The sequence below is a fragment of the Orbicella franksi genome, chromosome 7 (genome assembly GCF_964199315.1).
Source record: "Orbicella franksi chromosome 7, jaOrbFran1.1, whole genome shotgun sequence".
Taxonomy (NCBI): domain Eukaryota; kingdom Metazoa; phylum Cnidaria; class Anthozoa; order Scleractinia; family Merulinidae; genus Orbicella; species Orbicella franksi.
In genome coordinates this window covers 5,817,029-5,837,517 of record NC_138151.1, presented here as the reverse complement: position 1 = coordinate 5,837,517, position 20,489 = coordinate 5,817,029, and the positions used below count along the sequence as shown (strand labels likewise).

General features: G+C 39.3%; 2 protein-coding genes across 5 annotated transcripts in view; both read left to right on the top strand.

Annotated features, from left to right (window-relative positions):
• Nucleotides 1-3,797, top strand: part of LOC145493471 (uncharacterized) — a 40,473-nt gene extending 36,676 nt beyond the window's left edge. For 3 of the 4 annotated variants that reach the window (XM_081472943.1, XM_081472945.1, XM_081472946.1), the window contains one exon: nucleotides 422-3,797. In XM_081472943.1, coding sequence (XP_081329069.1) covers nucleotides 422-945 — 524 coding nt within the window. In that variant the 3' untranslated portion in view covers nucleotides 946-3,797. The remainder of the gene's footprint in view (nucleotides 1-421) is intronic. The other variant, XM_081472944.1, reaches the window with a different exon arrangement.
• Nucleotides 3,798-6,084: 2,287 nt separating this feature from the next.
• Nucleotides 6,085-20,476, top strand: LOC145493744 (uncharacterized). Its single transcript, XM_081473201.1, has 15 exons — nucleotides 6,085-6,587; nucleotides 10,455-10,554; nucleotides 11,438-11,588; nucleotides 11,843-11,912; nucleotides 12,332-12,407; nucleotides 12,599-12,693; nucleotides 13,665-13,794; nucleotides 14,433-14,474; nucleotides 14,585-14,692; nucleotides 15,085-15,174; nucleotides 15,476-15,727; nucleotides 16,387-16,494; nucleotides 17,027-17,239; nucleotides 17,763-17,867; nucleotides 18,080-20,476. Exons 1-15 carry the CDS (start codon nucleotides 6,472-6,474, stop codon nucleotides 18,137-18,139), a joined length of 1,716 nt encoding a protein of 571 aa, XP_081329327.1. The 5' UTR covers nucleotides 6,085-6,471; the 3' UTR covers nucleotides 18,140-20,476.
• Nucleotides 20,477-20,489: the final 13 nt, after the last annotated feature.

The window sequence follows — 20,489 nt, the reverse complement described above, 5'->3', positions numbered from 1 at the left end:
TTTGGATAGCTGAGTACTTTGTTTTTCAAGAAAAAGTATCGATAACTGTTGGTTCCTCTTTACACGCGGACGCAAATCAAGTTTAGATTACTAATTTTAAGCCTTTGCGATCGGCCATTTTGGTGACCGTCGAGGCGAAAATCGTTTTCCTCGATTTTCTCGAATTTAAAGCGCTTCGAGCTCCAAAAAGCTATATCGCGTTTCATTTCTACCTAAGGGCTTTTTGTTGACGAAAAGAGAGAAAAATCGATTTTTCGACTTCTGCCGCTAAATTCAAATTTTGCTTGGTTTTCGGTGACATTTGCTCTTAACAGGATGTTTTACTGTAATTGTTTAAGACAGTAAAACGGTCTAAAACGCTTCGCGGCCGCTCATTTTCAATGAGTGATTGAGCAGTTCCTCTGCTTTTTTTCGCCTACAGACAAATGGGCTATGGACTTGACTAGTCGACCGCGCTTTGCGACCGATAGGCAGTTTGTTCAGCACAGCGATCTTCCATCTCCACCTGGCTACACAGATCGTAATGTTCAGCCAGACGAATCTCGAGAAGCAAACAGCACTCACCTTGTGGCAAAGAAATCATGGGATACAGCACTCGGACCATCCAAACAGATTCCGATAAATCTGTTCATAATGTACATGGTGGGTAATTCTATCTCCATCTTTTCCATCGTGATGCTTGGCATGATGTTCATAAGGCCAATCAAGGCTCTTCTGGCTGTAAAATCAACTTTTGTATTTCTGGAAGGAGAGCATGAGCATGTCACTCTTCAAAAGTTTTTCTATCTCCTTGGAAATCTCTCCTTGGTTGCACTGGCTCTGTATCAATGCCACTCCATGGGACTATTACCGACTGCTACCTCAGACTGGCTGGCGTTCATGGAAGACAAGACGAGACTCGAGTATAGTGGAGGTGGATTCATTCTTAAGCATCAAACAAACTAATTTAATGCTGCACTATCAGTGTCAGACATTGTACCAAACTATCCACGAGTAGCCTTTCAAGTTTGTTAAGATAATCCACGATGTAGTGTATATTGTATTAAGATCTGCAAGTCCCCCAAGTTAGGCTCGATTACCAGCCGCTGTTTCGGGAAATGAGCCCGCGCTCACGCGAACCCGAGAAAGCGGCAGAAATCGAGCCTACTTCCAAGTGTCATTGTACTAGCAATTTTAAACTTCTTTCTTTCAAGATGGCACTGGACTACTGAAGACTGGTTCTTGTTAACCTATTGACCTTTCAAGCCATTTGTAGGTATGAATGGTTTAGACCAATCACGTGCGAGCGAAAATATTTGATGAATTATAAATTTAAAAAGTTTGAAAACTATTCGAATAGAAGAGGCATGTAGTTTATGAGGGAGAATATAAGTTCAAACCAGCAAATGCCAACTGGCTTCCTAAATTTGTAATAAACTTTATTTAGCCATGCTATGCTTTTGTAGTATAAAATACAGTAAATTTTAGGCAATTTTCGGTACGTACATTTCTAGGAAAAAAATGTTTTGCGAAGTTAATATCTCAAGATATTGATTAACTATTCCAAACTAATAGCAATAATGAAATAGTTATTATCCAACTGCAGCGAATACCGTCCAAATAACAGTACAAATATACAGCGATATTGCACAGTTATTTGTACTGTAGAAAACCTGTTTTCCGGACATTTCGGCGCGCGCGCGCAAAACTGTCCCACTCTCCCTCTTTCATTGATAAATTTATTGACTACAGCAGTTGGATAATAAATCTCTTATTAGATGTTTTGGTGTGTACTATTGCTTTATATTTTTACTCGTTGTTTGCATTTTAATTCGCCCTACGGGCTCGTCAAAATACGGCACAACTCGTAAAAATATACAGCGATACTTCACACCAAACATCTAATTAACAATTAGATTATAAGCTCGAGATTTCTATGAGGTGATAGTTGATGAGGCTGAAGGCCGAATCAACTATCGTCTCATAGAAATCGAGAGCGAATAATCTAATTGTTTTAGTAGAATTCTAACTTAAATTAACGTAAATAATGGTTTCCAATATTTTTCGACGCATTATTGAACTTTACGCTTTAATAATGTTAACAGAATCGCACGTATTGAATTGTCTTTGGTAAATTTGCAGTTGTTTACGCGCGCGCACCGGTTTTTCAATAATTTCAAGTTTTTAAAGTCAAGAACCCGTTTATGTCCTTCTTTTTGTCTTCTCAGGAATATAATTATCCATTTACATCTAAACTTTCTTCCAAAACTTCGGAAAAATGATAAAAACGTCGCATTTCGTGGATCACCGGCAGCTGCTGCGTTCTAATGGCTGATAGTATATGAGTAGCTCAGCCAATCAGATACCAGCATTTGCATTAGTATACTAGTAGAATTCTACTAATAAGATATATGTATTCCATAATTTGGCTCTCTTAGAGCGGTCTTCAATTGAGTATCGTAAAACCAAAACCAAAGTAATCTCTCTAGCCAATCAAAAAGGACACAGACAATACAGTGAACCAATCAAAACTCGAAGTAATTACATGTAGCTGACGCAAAGCGCGGGAAAACACGTGCGAGTGAGTTGCAATTGCTTTTGGTTTTACTCCTGATTAGATGAAAAAGTGGCGCGAGTTTTTTAAGCCAATCACGTACCGTAGTAAGCACAAAACCAATTACTTTTCAACAATTAAGTGAAAACCGCTCTATTGCTTGTACTTCATGTATTGTACACGAAAAATCACTCCAAAAGGAAGTGAAAATATCATGTTATTTTCTTATATAGAAATTTTGTCCTCCTTTTTGCATTCATTGTTTGTTTAACAGTATAAAAATGAATTTTCCTCGTCAGGATTTCAGTAAAACCCCTATACTTCAGTTCTACACACGGTTTTCTTCGTTCGAGGTGTTGCAGAATATTGTTACAAATTATTAAGCTTGAAATGTTTAATCAATAGTGATTGAATTAACTAATATTGACTGAATTAATTAACATTAGTTGAAGTTTGTAATACCAAGGAACAAAGTCACCTTGTCACTTTAACTCACGTAGCTCTTTTCTATTGGGAGTTTTCGGTTCTTCCATGTTAACGTGGCATGGACTTTTAGTTCCACTTGTTGAGAATGCAACTTGTGTGATTATTTTAGTAGGTTTAGGTATTCGCTTACATTTTAAGTTTCTTAGATTAAATACGTGAGCGTATGGTCAAAGAACTGCGTAAATCCTAGTTTCCGATACCATCGGACAATGGTACGTTCTGCAGTGTAATTAGTGGTTAGCTTACCCACACAGAAATATGTACTCTGTCATATAATATAGCTTTTGTTTTACGCTTGCTGCTGATAAAATTAGGATCACGTTCAGCTTAGGTTTAAAGACATTTTGTCCAGCCACAGCTGTGATTGGTACCAAATCTACAATCTAGAAGTTAATTTTTTGTTAACGATTCATGGACCCTAGGTTTTTACGTTGAGCTCGAAGCACATATTCGGCTATCAAAAAAACCACTGTTTCCAGTGTTCTCATTCATTCTTAAGAATTCAAGAACCGACCAATCACAGCTCAGTGCGTGGATGTACTGCGAGCGAACTTAAACGACAATTTTCGTTCGAGTTAGTTAGTTGATTGCTGGATACAGCAGAGAAGAGACATCAAATAAACCATTGCTGAACAAATGAAGCAGTTTTCCTAAGCTACACCCTCCGTTACATCTGTCGCGTAAAATAACACTTTTCCATATAATAAATCCTTTATTGACCAAGCGTGAGGTCAAGATGGCTGGACATCGGCCTCGTGTATTTTTTTGCGTGTTTATCGACTTGACTCCGTCTCGGTCCATAAACACACAGGAAAAAGAACTTGGCCAATATCCAGCCACCTTGACCTCACGCGTGGTTAATAACCCATATTTATGGGATACAAAACATTGGGAAACGGCGAATATGCTGCATTTCATTTCAGGCGTATGAACACTGTCACTTACCTCGAGTCGGTACCATTATTTGTTGGAACACAGAAAATTAGATCTATCGAAGTCAGAAATAGCTAGAAATTAGCCGAATAAGGGATACTCAGACAGCCCCCCCACCCCCTCCCATCCCCACCCCGGCATGTTACAAATTTGTCGTAGGCTTCAATCGTAGGCTTCAATCGTAAGCAGAAATCAGGTTTGACTTACTGAATACGCAAGAATTTGTTAAACAGCAGCCAGAGGCACTAGAACTGTGCCATGCATGATCCGCACCACGTCCAGTACTGAGACAATCGAGCATTCTAGTTGGTTTTCAAAATCGTGTTCTGTTGTATTCTTTATGTCGTCTGCTGTTTAGATATTTTTGTTGAGAAGCTCAATTTGGTCTTTACTTCAGTTAACGTGATCGTCCTTGGCTGACCAACAGTCAATGTCAGGCCACACACATCTTTCCCTTGTCCAGTTAGTTTTGCTGTTTGTTTTATTTACTGTAGCTTCTCTAACTTTTAACAATTGGTCTCACAATAGTCAATGTTTGGGCAGTCTTGCTTCCCTTGGGTGAAACCTCCACGAAGAATTATCTTTCTCATGCCATCGCTTTCATTGGTTCATTATGACTTATTTGTTTTCGTTCAGTTGGTGTGTTTTGTTTTTGTCCAAGTTACGCCAGGGAGGTCTTTTTAGTTCCCAAGGTCAGTAAACCCAAACATGTCTGCAATTTAAGTATTTAGTTGGGAACCGTCGAGCTTGCATTAATCAATACAATCAGTAGAATCAGTAAAGTGAGCAAGAAGAAGTATAGTTGTAGTAGCAGTAGAAGCTGGTGCAAACTGGCGGAAGTGCTTCGAAGCTCACCTCTTCGCAAGAGTGGGTTAACCGTTCTCACAACATTTTTGTTATTTCATATGTTGAAAACTGTATTTCGGACAATTGAAAGCTTGCAGAGTGTCATTACCTTTTAGCCAGAGAATATTTTTAAGGCAGACCTTCGATATTTTTACGCGGTTTGGTGCTAATTTGTTCGGGTTTTGGAGTACGTTGAAAAATAAGCGATCTCCTTAGTGCGTCCAAAGCTGCCACAGTCAGCATGATTGAGTAAATGCAGAATTGCTTAATTTTTGTTTTGAATTGAAGCTGAGTTAATAATGGAGGTCTGTCAAAGGTCTTTATTGAGGAAATTCTAGCTGTCTTGGCTTGATCATTGTGCACTGTGTTTGACCCGTGGCAACTTCTCAAAATTGCTTCTATGAAACATATGGACGACAATCTCTCAAGATCCCAAGTTTTAATTCAAATTTGTTTTTCGAGACTCCAAACTATACGTAGTAAATCACGCCTCCGAAGCGCAAGGACTGAAAAATATACAAAAAGAAATCGCACGACTGAAAAAGTGACATCTTTAAATAAATCGAATGCGCTTTTGTTGTAAATCTAATAGAAAGTCTGAAAGAATCTCTCAACGATCTATTTCCGTTTGCAGTATTTTCCTGATGTTGTGTCAATTTGTTCTTGATTCCAGCGACTCTTTTAAACTTTAAATGGAGTATCTGTGCCTAATGTTTACGAATAGAAAGTGCTTTAAGACAGCAAATTACTCGGTGAAGTACTATTTTCCGGTAAACTGTCGCATGCTAAGATTCGTGGCGTTGACAATTTTAGCAACTTTAATTAATCAATACTGGAAAGTTTCTGGTATATATAGTCCATTACCTTAGAAACAAGGTTTCGAGGACAAAAGATCAACTGACAGTTATGTTTACGGACAGACTGCTGGAAAGTTCTTTACGTTTTTCATTTCATCTTACAAATGTTTCGTGTTTTTCGTGGTAGATATTTGCAGTCGGCAACAAGCTTGAACAATCTTCGGTTAGATCGACAAACAGAAAATATTGCTTCTGTGTCCAAGCTATTATATTTCAATCATTAAAGTCACGAGAAATTAAATGTTGAATATTGTCTGCATTTGCAAATTTTGCGTTCAACTGTTTTGGCGATGAAATAATTTAAGCGTCCCTGCTATTGTCGGAAAACAGACTAAAACGTCTTTTAAAGCACCTGTTTAGTCACGTGACGTGTTCGCTGAACACGAGCCAATTGAAAGAGAACATTACAAAAACATAGACTTCGCTTTACATTGAAGGATGAACACTTTATCGACGTAAACTGTACAAAATCAAATTTGTCATCTACTGCGACAGACAACGCGGCTTTATTTCAGTTCGCCGCTCGGGTGCCTTTGTGCATTTCCGTTCCTATTTGAAAACAACTCACAGCAATCGAAATTCGTTGCTGTTGCTAGTTTAATATTAACGCGAGCATAAAATGTGCCAGCAATGATTTGACTGATTAATATTCCAACCGGAGATTCTTCAAGAAATGGCAAATGTGAAGCTTTGCTGTTAAAGTACTGCTACGAAGCTTATTTCCTGGTTCCGATTCGCTTTCAAAGAGCCCATGATTGGTGGAACGGCTAACCAGCTCCTTTAAAGGCGCATCAAGGATTTGCTAACCGCTATGAAATGACAATGGAAGATGCTACTAGAAGAGAGTTTGGTTTAGACGCTACTGCCATCGTTGGATGTGGAATATCTTTGTTCTTCTGCACCATTTCCATCGTTGCTTTCATATTTTTCAGGTGATAAATATTGCTTTGTACCAATTTACTCTTTAGATTAGCCCGCCTCGTGTAAATCTAAGCGGCAGAGTATGCGCGCGAGGCTCGTCGAGTTGAGGACCTGCTATGAAAATTTGTATTTACCAGTCAGTTTGTATTCGAACACCACCGTTTAGCAAAGCTTTTACGCGGCAAAAGTCATGATCACTCTCCAAAAATACGATTATGCTGACAGATAGGCTATGGCAGTTCAAAATGGCACTTTGAATATTCCGAAATTTGTGGTAAGCATTTCTAATTGACGAAGTTAGAGACTCGCTTGTTCGCAAATACAGATTTATGAATGTGATGAAAACCGCAAAATTTTCCTTTTTTCGAGGCGATCCAAATTTTCTGGGTGTTTCTTCGAACTTCTGTGTGCGTGAACGAACGACAATTCTGCAAGAGCAAACGTTGTAACATGTTGTTTATGCCAATATTTCGCCGGAGTGGACTCACAAAAGCGGGCTTCTTACCGCTACTACAGACTGTTTATTTGCAAATATCTTGACGGCAAACCTTGTAATTTCAAAGTTTAGTCTTATTCTTGCTGTGCGCTGAATAAATACGGTTGAGATAACCAGTCAAAACGGGCATCGCCGGAGTAGTCGGCAACTTATCAATTCTAATACTGACTTGCAAATGATCACTGTTGTCAATGAGTTGACGAATCAAAGTTACACGAAATAAAAACTTCGCCCTCACCGGACGCCTTTATTTTGTCTCAGAGCAGAGAGTTTCCTCGCGTAAATAATACTTTCGTTTCCGACGCTTCCGTTCAAAAGTACAAGAAGGAACACATGATGGTTTCAGCTTACTTTCGGTCCAACTGAGCAGCATTCGAAAGAGAATCTTTTCGAGCGATTTCACAATGTGTTTTAAATTTATTCTACTTTCTAGTGCCTGAAGCCATTTGGAGATGCTCTTTCGTGGCATGTTCTCTTATCAATCATTTTACAATTCAATGTAGGCAAAATGAGGAGTTTATCTTCTGGAATTAATAGGTTCTTTGGAAAGAGTTAGTGATATTTCACAGCGCATGTTGGTTAGCTGTATAACCATAATAATATTTTCATACACTGACTGCTTCATAAAGATGAGTATATTGCCTTCCTCAGTTATACTTTGATAGCAATATTTTAATATCCGCTCATGTTTTGTTATGTTTTCTTAGATAGTTCAGGGCGACTGACCAAATAACACAAACTTCTAGTCTCGCCAACAACAGCAACTGTTTATTTGAATAGCTAGAGCTGAAAGAGAGGAAATGCTTAATTTTTGCGACAGACAGTTTTTTTAGTGCCTGGAAAAATGCTAGAGGCTTTGCGGAAAATAAGCAGAATAATTTATTTCCAATTGAAAAATGTTTTTCATAATTCATTGAGCGGTTAGTTTAAACCTTTCTGAGGTGTTCCGGACAAGGTAAGGCCGGCCTAAATTAGCATTCAAAAGTCTTTTCAGTCTAACTTGTTTATTTATCATTACTATTTTAGCTAATTGGGAATATTCATTCAAGAGGATAATCAACCAAAATTGCGAGAATGCTCACCGGATGTAGGGAGATTTATCAATGTGGTCTTTGACGATAACCTCACGGTTTGCTTACGAATACTAAAACAAAGTTTTCCGGCATTCAGCTAATGTTGCTATAGTACTCAATAATCTATTTTACGATGAGAAACACACGCAAGGACAAACTTCACGATACGTGGACCGCAGACAAAATTTCAATAGCAATTTTTATTACCCTTTTCACAGTACGCTTTCGATTCTCTGCTTTCTCTGCTACTAAAAACTGCAGGTGATTCCGCCAAAAATATTAATATTTGCGGCGAAATACACGGATGGATTATAAAGCCAGCTATTGTTCCAAAATTCTTTTATGACTACATCTTGTATTGTTCCCTGACTCAATTGTAATCAGTGCTTTCTGTAACCTTTTAAAATCCGCTCAGGTGTTGGTTTCTAGTTTCCAAAATTATTAGTTAAAAACTAATATAAGCCGTGTATTATTCTGCCCTGTGTGCCACCTGTCAATGAACACGGAATAATCCATTTATTGTTCTACAATCAACTGGTTATCAATTCAACCAGGGATTAAATTCACATCATCTAGTCAATTTAAGACTAAGTTTTGTATTTGCAACACACTGCCAAGCGCTTATCAACCAAATATTCCATGCAGAAATGCGGTTGAATTGTAACCGAAAAACACGAAACCAGATTTTAGGTGTTTGCAGTACGAAGTGAAACGTTAAAGTACTTCAAGTAGTAAACAGTTTTTCCACACACAGAGCTATTTTTGATACTACGTTTCACATGTTAATAAATCACCGCCAGTTTTAGAGAAGGTAAATGTTTCTTCTTCAATTCTCTCGTTAATCAGCACGCTGTGAATCGGTTCATATGAATTTCATTATCGTTATAGAAAAAATAAACAGACTATCTATATCTGTAGATATATATTCATGTCTGGCGGCGAGTTTTGACAGCTGTTTCAGTTCTTTCTTCTTAAATTGATCCGCCTCAATGATAACGAATTTCTTCTGTCGCTGGGTAACACCTAGGCCCAGCGTCAGGGACGGATCGAGGATTTTTCAGTGGGGGAGTGGGATGGGCGATACCTTGGGGTTGTAGAATCAATGAGACATGTCCCTAAAATGTTGCAGTTTGAGAATTTGAAAATTGTTACACAAAAAATACTAGCGATGCCACGATTATTTTAGACAGAAAAAATACTTATAATTACAATGAGGTACCTGTCTAGAGTGTTTGCCTTTATTTCTGCCATAATATTCACAACCTTTTTAACCCTAAGTTTAATTTCTGCTTCTCCAAATTAAAAGGGGGAAGGCTAGCAACTGAACTTTGGTAGCTCGCTTCGTTTTAATTTTCCTGGTGTGCATTTCCTAGCTCAGTGCAATAACATAAAATCATTTCTCGTTAAGGTTTAACTATTGGGAAAAGAGAAACACGCAGAAATGCTTGTTACTTCGCGTAGCAGCAAAATTCGCCGGCAACAACACAATGGATCGACTTTCGCAAAGTACTTGTTCTGTCGCCGCCGCAATCTTTAATTTGGCCAGCTTTTTGCCTGCTGGCATAGGCGTGCGGGCACCTTCGGACTTGGCGAGGGAGGGGGGCAGAAATTGTGACCTTCTTGCCCGAAAAATTTAGGCAATTCCCGAAGGCGTGATTGTTGAAATCGCGATGCAAACGCACTCAAATTGCATGAAAAACAAAAACGTTCACAATTCCCACATCTAATGAAACTGCTATAATTCCAAAACTAGTTATATTGAAAGCTTGCATACTCAATCTATCAACAGTCTCAATCCGAGTAAAATCTAAAACTTATTAAAAGAAAAAGTTCTAAAAAAAAATTTAAAGTAACTAACTAGAAACTTTATTTAAGAGTTTTGGAAATCACGCCAATAGCATTATTTCGTAATGATTTCTCTTAAGTGTCGTTGCCCGAATAATTTAGCGTTTTGCCCGAAAAGTCACATAATTTCCGTAGCTTGGGGGGCTGCAGCCCCCTAGTACTCCCCCCCCCCCAGCTCGTATGCATATGCCTGCTGGGTAAGAGGATATTAAGCACTGGCTTAAACTTATTCTGAATCCGAAATTTTATGGTGTACGTGCTCCGAAAAGGGATTCACTTCAAGTCGATAATAAAAACTACTTCAGTTAAGCTTCTACGACCCCAATGTTCGCGATGTTTCCAACTCGAAAGAAGGCCCGACATTAACAGTCCATTAAAAGCCATATTGCTCAATAGCATCCTCAAGCTCATTGCATTATGTCTCTCTCAACTGTTTTACTGATTGTTGATCTTTTTACCAGTAGACCTCGAACAGAGTCCTTTATGATCAAACAGCACCTGACGTTAGCCGTGGGACTCACTCAAATTGTTCTTCTAATCAGTATAGCGGCGTATAGAAAGAAGGTTAGTGTTTAGTCAAAAAGACGGTGTAGACATGGCGATGCCAATGAGCAATTTGCATCGATGGCGCCATCTGACTACAATTTAGCCTTAATTCAAACTTCACTGAGGCTTCAAAATTTGAATAATAAAGAAAAAACGAAATCAATAGGCCATTTACGAGTTACCATGTCCCTCAGTTTCAAAATGAATCCTTGAGCAAAACCTTTCATATGAAAATGAGTTTGATTCGCATAAAACAGAGCCTGTAAGGGCAACACATTTTCATATAAATGGGAAGACTCGTTTTGACACAGAGGCAAAAGACAAATCGGAAATGGCCTATTATGGTTGTTGTTGTGGTCAAAAGACGGCATCATACAAGTTTGGTGTATCAATTCAACAATAAAGGGATGGATTCCACTGATCCGTGCTAATTTTGGGACTCGTCGACTGGTAAAACATGGACGATAGAAAAACATACTCGAGCTTCTTCGATGAAACTATTAGAGGATCTAACGATCAGGCTTTCATCATTTTCTTCTCGATCTGTGAGTCACATAATTTCCGTAGCTGGGGAATTGGGAGATTGGGGATTGACTCGAATCCGGAACCCCAAGGTTGGGCTCTCAGACGAAGGCAAAAGTGAATCTCTCTCGTTTCGAGCTAAATTATCCTCACTCTCTTTGGCAAATGGTTCAAATACGCTTTTTCTTTCTCACAGTTACCGACAGGCTTTTCCTACATCTTTTTTTTTTTTTTGACGTGGTTCTCTAATTTTTATGTTTAGCAAGTCAGATATGCTTCCCCATTTCTGCACCTATTTTCATGTCTGCACTGAGCCGGCCACGTAGCTGGTTTGAAACTTATTAACACAAGTGAAATTTTGTTTCCTTTGTTATTTCAGGAGGGATGCCAAGCGATGTCTGTTGTTATTCATTATTTCATCACATCTTGTTTCTCCTGGTGTTTAGTAGACAGCTTATTCCTGTATTTTAATCACACGAACAGCTCGCATCCTCTGAGAAAACACGTTTACTATTTTTTACTTGGTTGGGGTAAGTATCCAGTTCCTCCACGGATTCGTGATAAACCAATGATTGTTATCAAATTATATTAATAACCAATCAGAAAAAACCTGAAATTAAGCAATGGACCAATCAAAACGCCAAGTGCTGGGTAACATGTAACCAGCGCTAAGCGCGGGAAAACATGTAACACGGCGCCAAGAGCGGGAAAAATGCGATTGGCATCTTGCGCGGGAAACACGCAGACGTCTCGCCATTATTGACGGTGTGTATTGTTTTTTCAGGATTTCCAGTAACCGTAATAGCCATGTCTCTGGCAATTGGTTTTAGAGCAAGTAAAGGACCAAAACCATCGTAAGTAGGCCATTTTTGACATCAGTCAATCAATCAATCAATCAATCAATCAATCAAATCCAAAGGTGTTTTTTGCAAATAAACATTGGAAAAAGCAACACTGAGAAAAAAACTCACAGCCGATTGCCCTAGTTTGAGGATTTAGTAGCGTGCAGAAAAGATCCTGCTTTTCCTGTAAAATTAAAGGAACATGGCTAAATTAAACGTAACACGACAACAGAGAAACACAAAAATTAAATTGTAATTGCTAAGCAAAACGCAATAAAAAGAAACCAGAATCTAAACGTGCAAACATTATTGCAGAGACATTTTATAAAAGAAGTTTTGTATTTTATATTATCTATATACAGAGTTGGTAAAAATGCTTAAATTGGTGGGCCAAACGTGGACCAAACCTATTTTTTTGTTTTTGCCCACAGATTAGCTCTCTATTCCTGTTGGCCTACTGATCACATTGTCTGGACATTCGTTATTCCATCTCTTCTAATCGCCGCGGTAATATATTTTCCTTTTCTATCATGATATGCAGACATGCAGACCATTTTGTAATCCGTGCAAATGTTCCGTCGCCTTTTCTACTGAATCCTTGTCAACTGAGTTACACTTCACGTGAGCTCTCCGAGAAAGAGCCTGTAAGTCTGATGTGTAAATCTGACTTTCTGAACCTTTGCTCTTTCTCCTTGCAGCTCAACTTGATGGTATTGTGTGTTGTTCTCCGTCAACTTAGACAACCGTCGTACGATATTTGTGCCAGGGCCGTTCTGGAAAAACGATGTACAAGGTAACAAAACAAAACTGGGGTGGATACAAGATGTTAGAGAAGAGGGTTCGAGATACGGTCATACGGACCGCTGAGGATTGTCCCCTTTAGGGGTGTCCAGGGGCATCCTCCCCGAAAAAGTTTCAAAAATTTGGATCCTCGGATATGGGGTTTCTGGCATTCTGAAGCCAAGTCAGCATGCTATAATGTCTCATTTTTTTTTAATTTAGGGGGTTGGACCGAACTCCCCGAGCCCTCCCTAGATTGACCCAGCAAAACTGTTTACACATCCACTTTTCGGATAAAGCAGGCTCGCGAATACAGCAAGTTTACCTGCTGGCCAAAGCGATGATTTTGCTTGTGCTTGTGCTTGCGTCGAATTTCGTTTTCACTTGGGTCATCCCTATTGCTTGCGTTTGTGCTTGCGTCGCTAGTGAAAACCAGGCGTTAAATTTTGATTTACTCTTCTCAAACTTATTAATAATTTATCAAGTTAAAACGAAGAAAATCACAACTGTGAAGGAGGTTTGGATACCAGGTCTTAATTAGCATAGATTTTGACGATTTTATTTGTCCGTCTACTCCCTAGTTTTTGCTTCGATTGGGGAGATATATCAAACACCCAAGACAGTGTTTCATCAAAAATACTCTGCTGCGCGTCGTATTTTCAACTCTCTTCCTTGGTGTTTGGATATCCCGATGAAACACTGTCTCTCGTGTTTGATATGTTACTTTAAAAGGTAACCAAAAAGATAACTGAAGCATGATAGAAACTAAAACAACAGTGATCGCTATATAACTGGCTAGTATCTAATCAGCGCTCGACAACTGAGCCTCCGAGGATTTCTAGAAGCTACAAATCCTACTACGTTTAAATGTGACAAATTTCATTCTGCTAGAATTAGGACACCGTCGTCCATCCTTTACTTCATAGGAGCCAGTCGTAAACTCTGAGGTAACCAGAATCGTTTTCATGCGCTTGTTGTTCTCAGGTATGGTCTCCGTACCAACAGTCTCATGTTACTTGGTCTTTGCCTAGGCTGGATTTTTGGTATCCTCTCTTTCAGAGAGGTTAAAAATGTCCGTTTTCAACTTTCGTTTGGACTTATTAACGGACTACAGGTCAGTAAACAATACTTAAAGTTGTATCAGGCGTATGATCATTTCAGCAAGTTTACTTATCTTATAAAGTGAATCGTCCTGTATGCATTGATCAGAAGGTCCTGGTTCGAGCCTGACCATGATCCTTCACGATTCTCTCCCCACCTGAGTGAATAAAGGGAAAGTCACACGAATCGTTTCTGGTAGAGAGTCCATTTCCGTAAAGTAACTAAAGAGGTCGTTGGAAGGGGGGATGGGGAAGAATGAAATGGGGAAGTAGTCCGCGATGGACTATCATCATATCCAGAGGTAGTAGCAATTTTCCGAGTCGCTTCCTGTACCAAACGAGAACCAACAGTTTTACATGCCGCGAGGTTTCAAAAAGTTTTTACTTGCCACATAAAGTGGGGACCTCCAGTTGGGATTACGAGTGTGACTTTTTAAGTCTAGTGTTTATGTTTTGTATTGTCACATTTCACTCCGGTCTCGTACTGATATTCGCTTGCTCAACTAATTAGTATCAGAGTGGAGAGAGGGCTTTTAGAACAACGTAACTGAATTGAAATCTCGTGCTTAAATCTTGTACTCGTTTTGTTGTCTATGGGCTCCTAGTATAATTTGTACTAGAAAGCTAATGCTTTTTTCTCTCCTTTTTTCAGGGAATTTTCTTGTTCTTTTTCCACTGCGTTCTGAACATTGACGTAAGTCAAACATGTTTATCTAATCCAGTTTCAGCCTAGTCTCCTCCCTTAATACACATGGAAGTGTAATAGTGCACACGCTAAAAGTATCCTTGTTAAATCTTGTGCAGATAAAAGGTTATTATCAATCAGGGGTTCATCGCTGCAGTCATGAGGATGGGTGTTTGACTGATAGAGAACGAAGTAAGCGAGGCAACCCTCAAGTACAGGACCCACAGGTAGGCATGAGACAATCACGTGAACTATCAAAATCACGCGTACAGGACTCACAGGTAAGCATGTGACAGTCACGTGAACTATCAACATCACGCGTACAGGACTCACAGGTAAGCATGTGACAATCACGTGAACCATCAACATCACGCGCGCGTGACCACGTGGCATATACTTTTGAACAGTAGAAATTAGTATGCTGTAAAGCATGTGAAGAGAAATTGTAGGTTTCGGACACTTTCTGTTCAAAATTACTCCTTCCGGCATCGCGTTTTCAACTCTCTTCCTGGCTCTTGGTCCAAGCTTTCTTAAAAAATTAAATTGAACATTTTGGAGCTAGTCAGTTGTCGTAGCTTGTCCTTGTAGGTAGAGCTGACTTTTCTTGGGTCTTTTTAAGGTGGGGTCCCGCAGAAAGATCAGCAGCAAGAGCCATCCCGCAACAGATAACATTCCTTTGATATCAGTAAGAGCCCAGAGCAGATTCCAGGTGAGAAGCAAATCGAACAGTTTTGCACTATAGCCCTGGTGAAAACCCTATCTAGTTGTACCTGGCACTGATCAATAGAATTTTAAAGTAAATTAAGTATCGTAATCATTAGCAGTAGGTTTTGTAATTAGTAAACAATAGATGATTAAGTATCGGTATGTGCGTGAACTGACTTTTGTATCGATACAGTTGTTGCTGATTTACTCTTACCTTATGAATTTTAAATACTGATGAAATTTATCGTCTTCTTGTTTATATTTATTGTAACATGCCTGCATGGACGTAAAATCACTTTTTTCAGGAAGCAAGCTCATCTCGTTCCCAGTCCTCAGAACCCAAAAGTGAACATCAGCCGATTGAGGTGGCAGTAGTATCAAGGAATGAATCAGAACCAGTGGAGAACGACAAGGAGGACACACCGCAAAAACCCGACCATGACGCTTATCCAAGTCTGCCAGGGACACCAGAGCCACATGTACCTGAAATGAGCGTGCAACAGACCAAACGAAAGAGCCTACCACCTGAGCTTCCAAGCAAAAGGACGAAAGAAGAGGTGAACAGCCCGCCAGGCGCTCAATTCATTCTGCAATCAGCAGCAGATGGTCGTGACTGGAGACGAAGAATTCTAAACTAGTGACGTAACTTAGCAGAAATCCGTAGAGTGTCTCTGATTGGTCAGTCACCAAGCGGGGAAATTTATAACCGGGTAACAACCAATCAGAAGACGCTTAAAATTGATCTGCTTAGTGCTACGTCATCAGTACGGAATTTCTCGATTCAGATCTCTGTCTCGCTCTCAGGGCCTTTCCCTTACATTGAAATTTGGGAAAAGCCCTGGAAACGAGATTGGTCAAATTTCAGATGTCTTTTGCCGAGAGAACAAGCTAATAAATCCCGATCAAGATGTAACGGCTAATGCCTTGTTCCACTCTACTTTTGTAGCGGTGTGGCAACTTTCAGATTCTTCAAGCTGATTCAGACTACACTTTTCTCCTGCAGAATCCCTTAGACTACTTTTGGTGCTAACCTGTCGCAAAAATTTATCCTTCTCCTGGAACTGGAAGCAATTCATTCCCGTCGAGGACTCACGGCTTTTTTTCATTGTCTCATGTTCGCGACATTTTTGAACATGTCATCTTTCATAGGCTACAGATTTGTAAAAAGTTAAAACCAAATCATATTTCATGCTCTTCTCTATGGTTTTCGTCTTAGGTGGAAGGACTTAGTAAATCAGCGACACTGACCAGTTTATCGAACTATAACAAGAAGTCAGTCACAGACAGTGACAACCAGCATCCTACACCGGCAGAACACTTAAAAGTTAGTCATCATTTCAATCAGAGAAGTACTTCTCAGGGTAGTAGCTAGTAACTTTAGTAGTAGCTAGTTTCTATTATTTTTTTTGTTTTTCGTTTTTGTTGTTTATAGTCACCATAATCACTCTAAATACCAAGGACGAGAATTTATCCATGAACATTGCCTCAGTCATAACTCGTTCCTGGCTACGGCCCTGCTCTTATTTACAACAACACAAAATTGTTACCGGACACAGTTGTAAGATAACAGAGTGGTCTGTGCAAGCAGTGTTCAAAGTTTGTAAAAACTAGAGGACGAACTGCCAGAGGGCTACGTCTGTTGGGTGTTCAACGTGGTCCAAGGCAGTTCCTTTCTTCGACAAGGAAATGAGTGGCGCCTGTTTCTTTTCGTTATTTTCCTAACTTTATTACTTTAGTTATTTTTGTTTCTGTCCTTTGTAGTTATAAGACTAGCTTTCATGGTTATATATTCTGGGTTTTAATTTATTTGTTTGTTTCAATTGAAAACTAATCGCCATATTTTGTCACTTGGTCAGGTACATCACAAGGTAGAGAAATCTCACAGCGAGCCCGTGATCCCTCCATCTGACGATCAGCCGAAACCCGCAAAGAAACCGCACTCTGGTCACGGGCATAGCCATCCTGAAACTCGGAAGCTTAGTGTCCAGTCCTCTGCTTCAACGGGAGGAGGGTCCGAAAGAAAACCTAGACGAACTTCACGGACGCATCAGGGAGCTTCTTTGAATGAGGTACAGTACGCTGGAAAAATTCAGAGCAGGCGCGTTTTCCCCAGGAAGAATGATAGAAAATCACCTATCCCTAAAACTAGAGATGCTAAAACCAACTTTCTTGAGTCCAAAGAGACTAGCTACCTGTGTGGTTCAATTGTATGTCAAGGTAATACTATTTCTTAGTTAGGATTATGGGAATCTCTTCAGGGTCTCTATCAGTACGATATATAACTATATATCTTCCAGCTAAGTAGGTAAGGACAGTGTTGATTCTCAATAAAAGTATGAAAATCGCACCATCGTGGTTCGCGTCTGTCCAATATACGCAGAACTAGTTCATTTCACGTTGCTGCTTTGTAGAAGACGGAAAAGAAATGTACCAAGATCGATAACACACGAATTAGTTGTATAAGTTCTGGGTTGACTCATTGTGTCTAGTATAGAGAAACCAACTTATGGGTTCAACTATTGACTCGTAGACTCGTCGAACTCTGAAGAAAACACACTCACAATTTGTCTGTCTTTTTTTTTTCAATCTCAGCTGGAAAGTTTGTTTTCCAGTCCGATTTACGTCAAACCTCAAAGACCTTCTGTTTCCAGTCTACACGGGACAAGCAGTGGAGGAGAGAGAAAACTATCAAACGAGGTATGTGAATTGGTTTTGATTCTTCCATATTCGGGGGTATGCTGTTATAATCTCTACTGAGAATTTAACAATTTAATTTTTTACTAACTCATTTTAACTACTTTTGTAACATTTATTAACTGTGCCTGGTGAGAAAACTAGTTAAGACGTTTTTCAAGCTTTCGACGTCAGCACGACGAGTCCATTTGAAATTTTATTATCTTTCTCCACAGACGGTCCAAAGGCCTGGATCAAGAACATCTTCAAGAAATACCGAAGAGACAATGCTCTAAGAGGAAGATCAAAGCTTGATACCGCAAAACCCACGCCACACCCAGGACTGTCTTAATTTTGCCAGCTAAAACTCCGAAAATACGAGGAGCCTGTGGCGTTGAGAGAATTTTGGCATCCGACAGAAATAAGAAGCACGCACTGTAGAGTAGGAAGTCCATTTTGACTGGCTCATTGGTCAAAGGGTTTCGATGCAGGAAGTCTCATAGGAGCGAATTTAAAGAAGGAAGACCCCGAAGATATCGGAGGATTTGTGTAGCCTCTCCCGGTAACTTGAAAATCTAGTTATACTTTGAAGAGATTTGGTGCATTTTAAACTGAAGACTTCGAACTGAGTAAATGCCAGTTTCAACTGAGGCCATTTTGGAATTCTTACGGTCTAGAGCAGAAACTAAATAAAACCAGAAAATATATACGTCCCTTGGGCTGAGCGGACATTAAACGAATATCTAACGCGTGTTCGGAAAGAGACACAACAGTCTATGACGTTACTTTCCGTTTATAAAAGAAATGTAAAGCTGCTCGGCTTTATAGTACGAGGGCAAATACTGTAATAGGCAGTACTTCAAAGTACTGGAGGCACACAATTGTTCGAATTATACAAACCATTACTCAAGTCAATGTATAAATAGGCTAGATTTAAAATTATTTTAACAAAGTTCCGAAAACGTCTATTAACAAAAAAAAAAAAAAAAAAAAATAAGCTTAAAGAAATCATGCATTTGTTTAAAAATGCAACAATTCGCCAAAATTCCCTCAAGAAATCTCAAATGTCAAATGTAAAACTCCTCCGGTCTTTGATGACTGTTTTAAGATAAACCCTCTTGGAATATGTGCCTAGCTACCTCAAGATATTCTACTGCTTCAAATGAGACACTAAGGGTGCTTACCATTTAGCAAAAAAATCCGGAAATTTCGGTTGAAAGTCAAATGGAACAATAATTTTCCGGAAAATCCGTTCCGAAATTGTGGACTCCAGAGCTAGTTTGGAACGGAACGATGAAAATTTCCTTGCCATTTGGTAAACTTTCCAGTTTCCAGTCTCTCATCAGCCGAAAACAATTACGAGAAATCGCATTGCAAATGGTAAGCGCCGTCTCATTCGGTTGGTTTGCTGATTTTGGAAAAACCCTTACCATTATACAACGGTCATCCCAACCGGTTCATTCTGACAAATGGTAAGCACCCTAAATTAAAGAATGGAACCGGATTATTTTTACTCATTTAGTTACAGCAATCGAATCTTCTTACCCCTTCCCACTAGTCAATTATGGTAAAATTAAAAATCTCTCTTAGTCTCACTTCACTGGCTTTACCACCCACTATTATTTTTAACCACTGTGTATGAAGAACAAGCATTGACATTGCATGCAGTAAGAGTGAAATATTGCCGAAGTCAGGAAAATAAATTTTCTCATCTCACACTGTAACAAATGAAAGTAGACTAGAAATTGCTTGTGTGAAGGTGCGGTGACCTCATGGTCAATGCGCTTGTCTCCGTATCGAACAGTCTGGGTTCGAGCCCTGAACAAGGTTTTTACTTAAGACTTTACTCTCACAGTACCTCTCTCTACCCAGGTGAATAAATGGGTACCGGCGAATTTAATGCTGGGGGTTACCATGCGATGGACAAGCATCCCTTCCAAGGGGGAGTAGAAATACTCCTAGTCGCTTTATGCTACAGAACACGGGATAAGCCCCGGCCTAATGGCCCACTTTGCTCATATGCAGACTTTACCTTACCTTTTTGCTTACTTTCTAAACTCTCAATGGTTACGCACAACTGTACCGCTAAATCACATGGATATCAATTTCGATTTAATTTCCACGGACCACAAGGTAGGACTACTAAGTACTTATGCATGCAGCTGACGTCATCCTTTTTTAAAAAAATACACAAACGTTTACAATCATCCTACTGACAACAGTGAGGGATAATAGCTTCATGAATGCATGCTTTGCAGTAGAAACAGCAGGAAAGAATTTTAACCATTCCCCATTCTGTGAAGGAAATATCTTTATGCATAGTAAATCATTGCATTGTATTTGGTTTTTGGGAGATTATTAAATGTATTTACCTCAGCCTTTGGCTTCAGCGGACAATGCAAACCTTGGCATTAATAATCCTATCCTTACTATCATCTAAAATGTCATTCAATAATAGCTCTGCTGATACTGTGATGAACATACTGGTTCAAGAGTATTACATGTGGCTTTCAAGTGTATTGAAGATGTTAAAAAACACAGTATTCATTTCATGTTAGTCTCATGACCTGGTCGATACCAAGTTTGTTTACCTCTGTGCTGGTTATTTTGCGAGATGTACATGTAAGTTTTTTATTATCTTGCTAA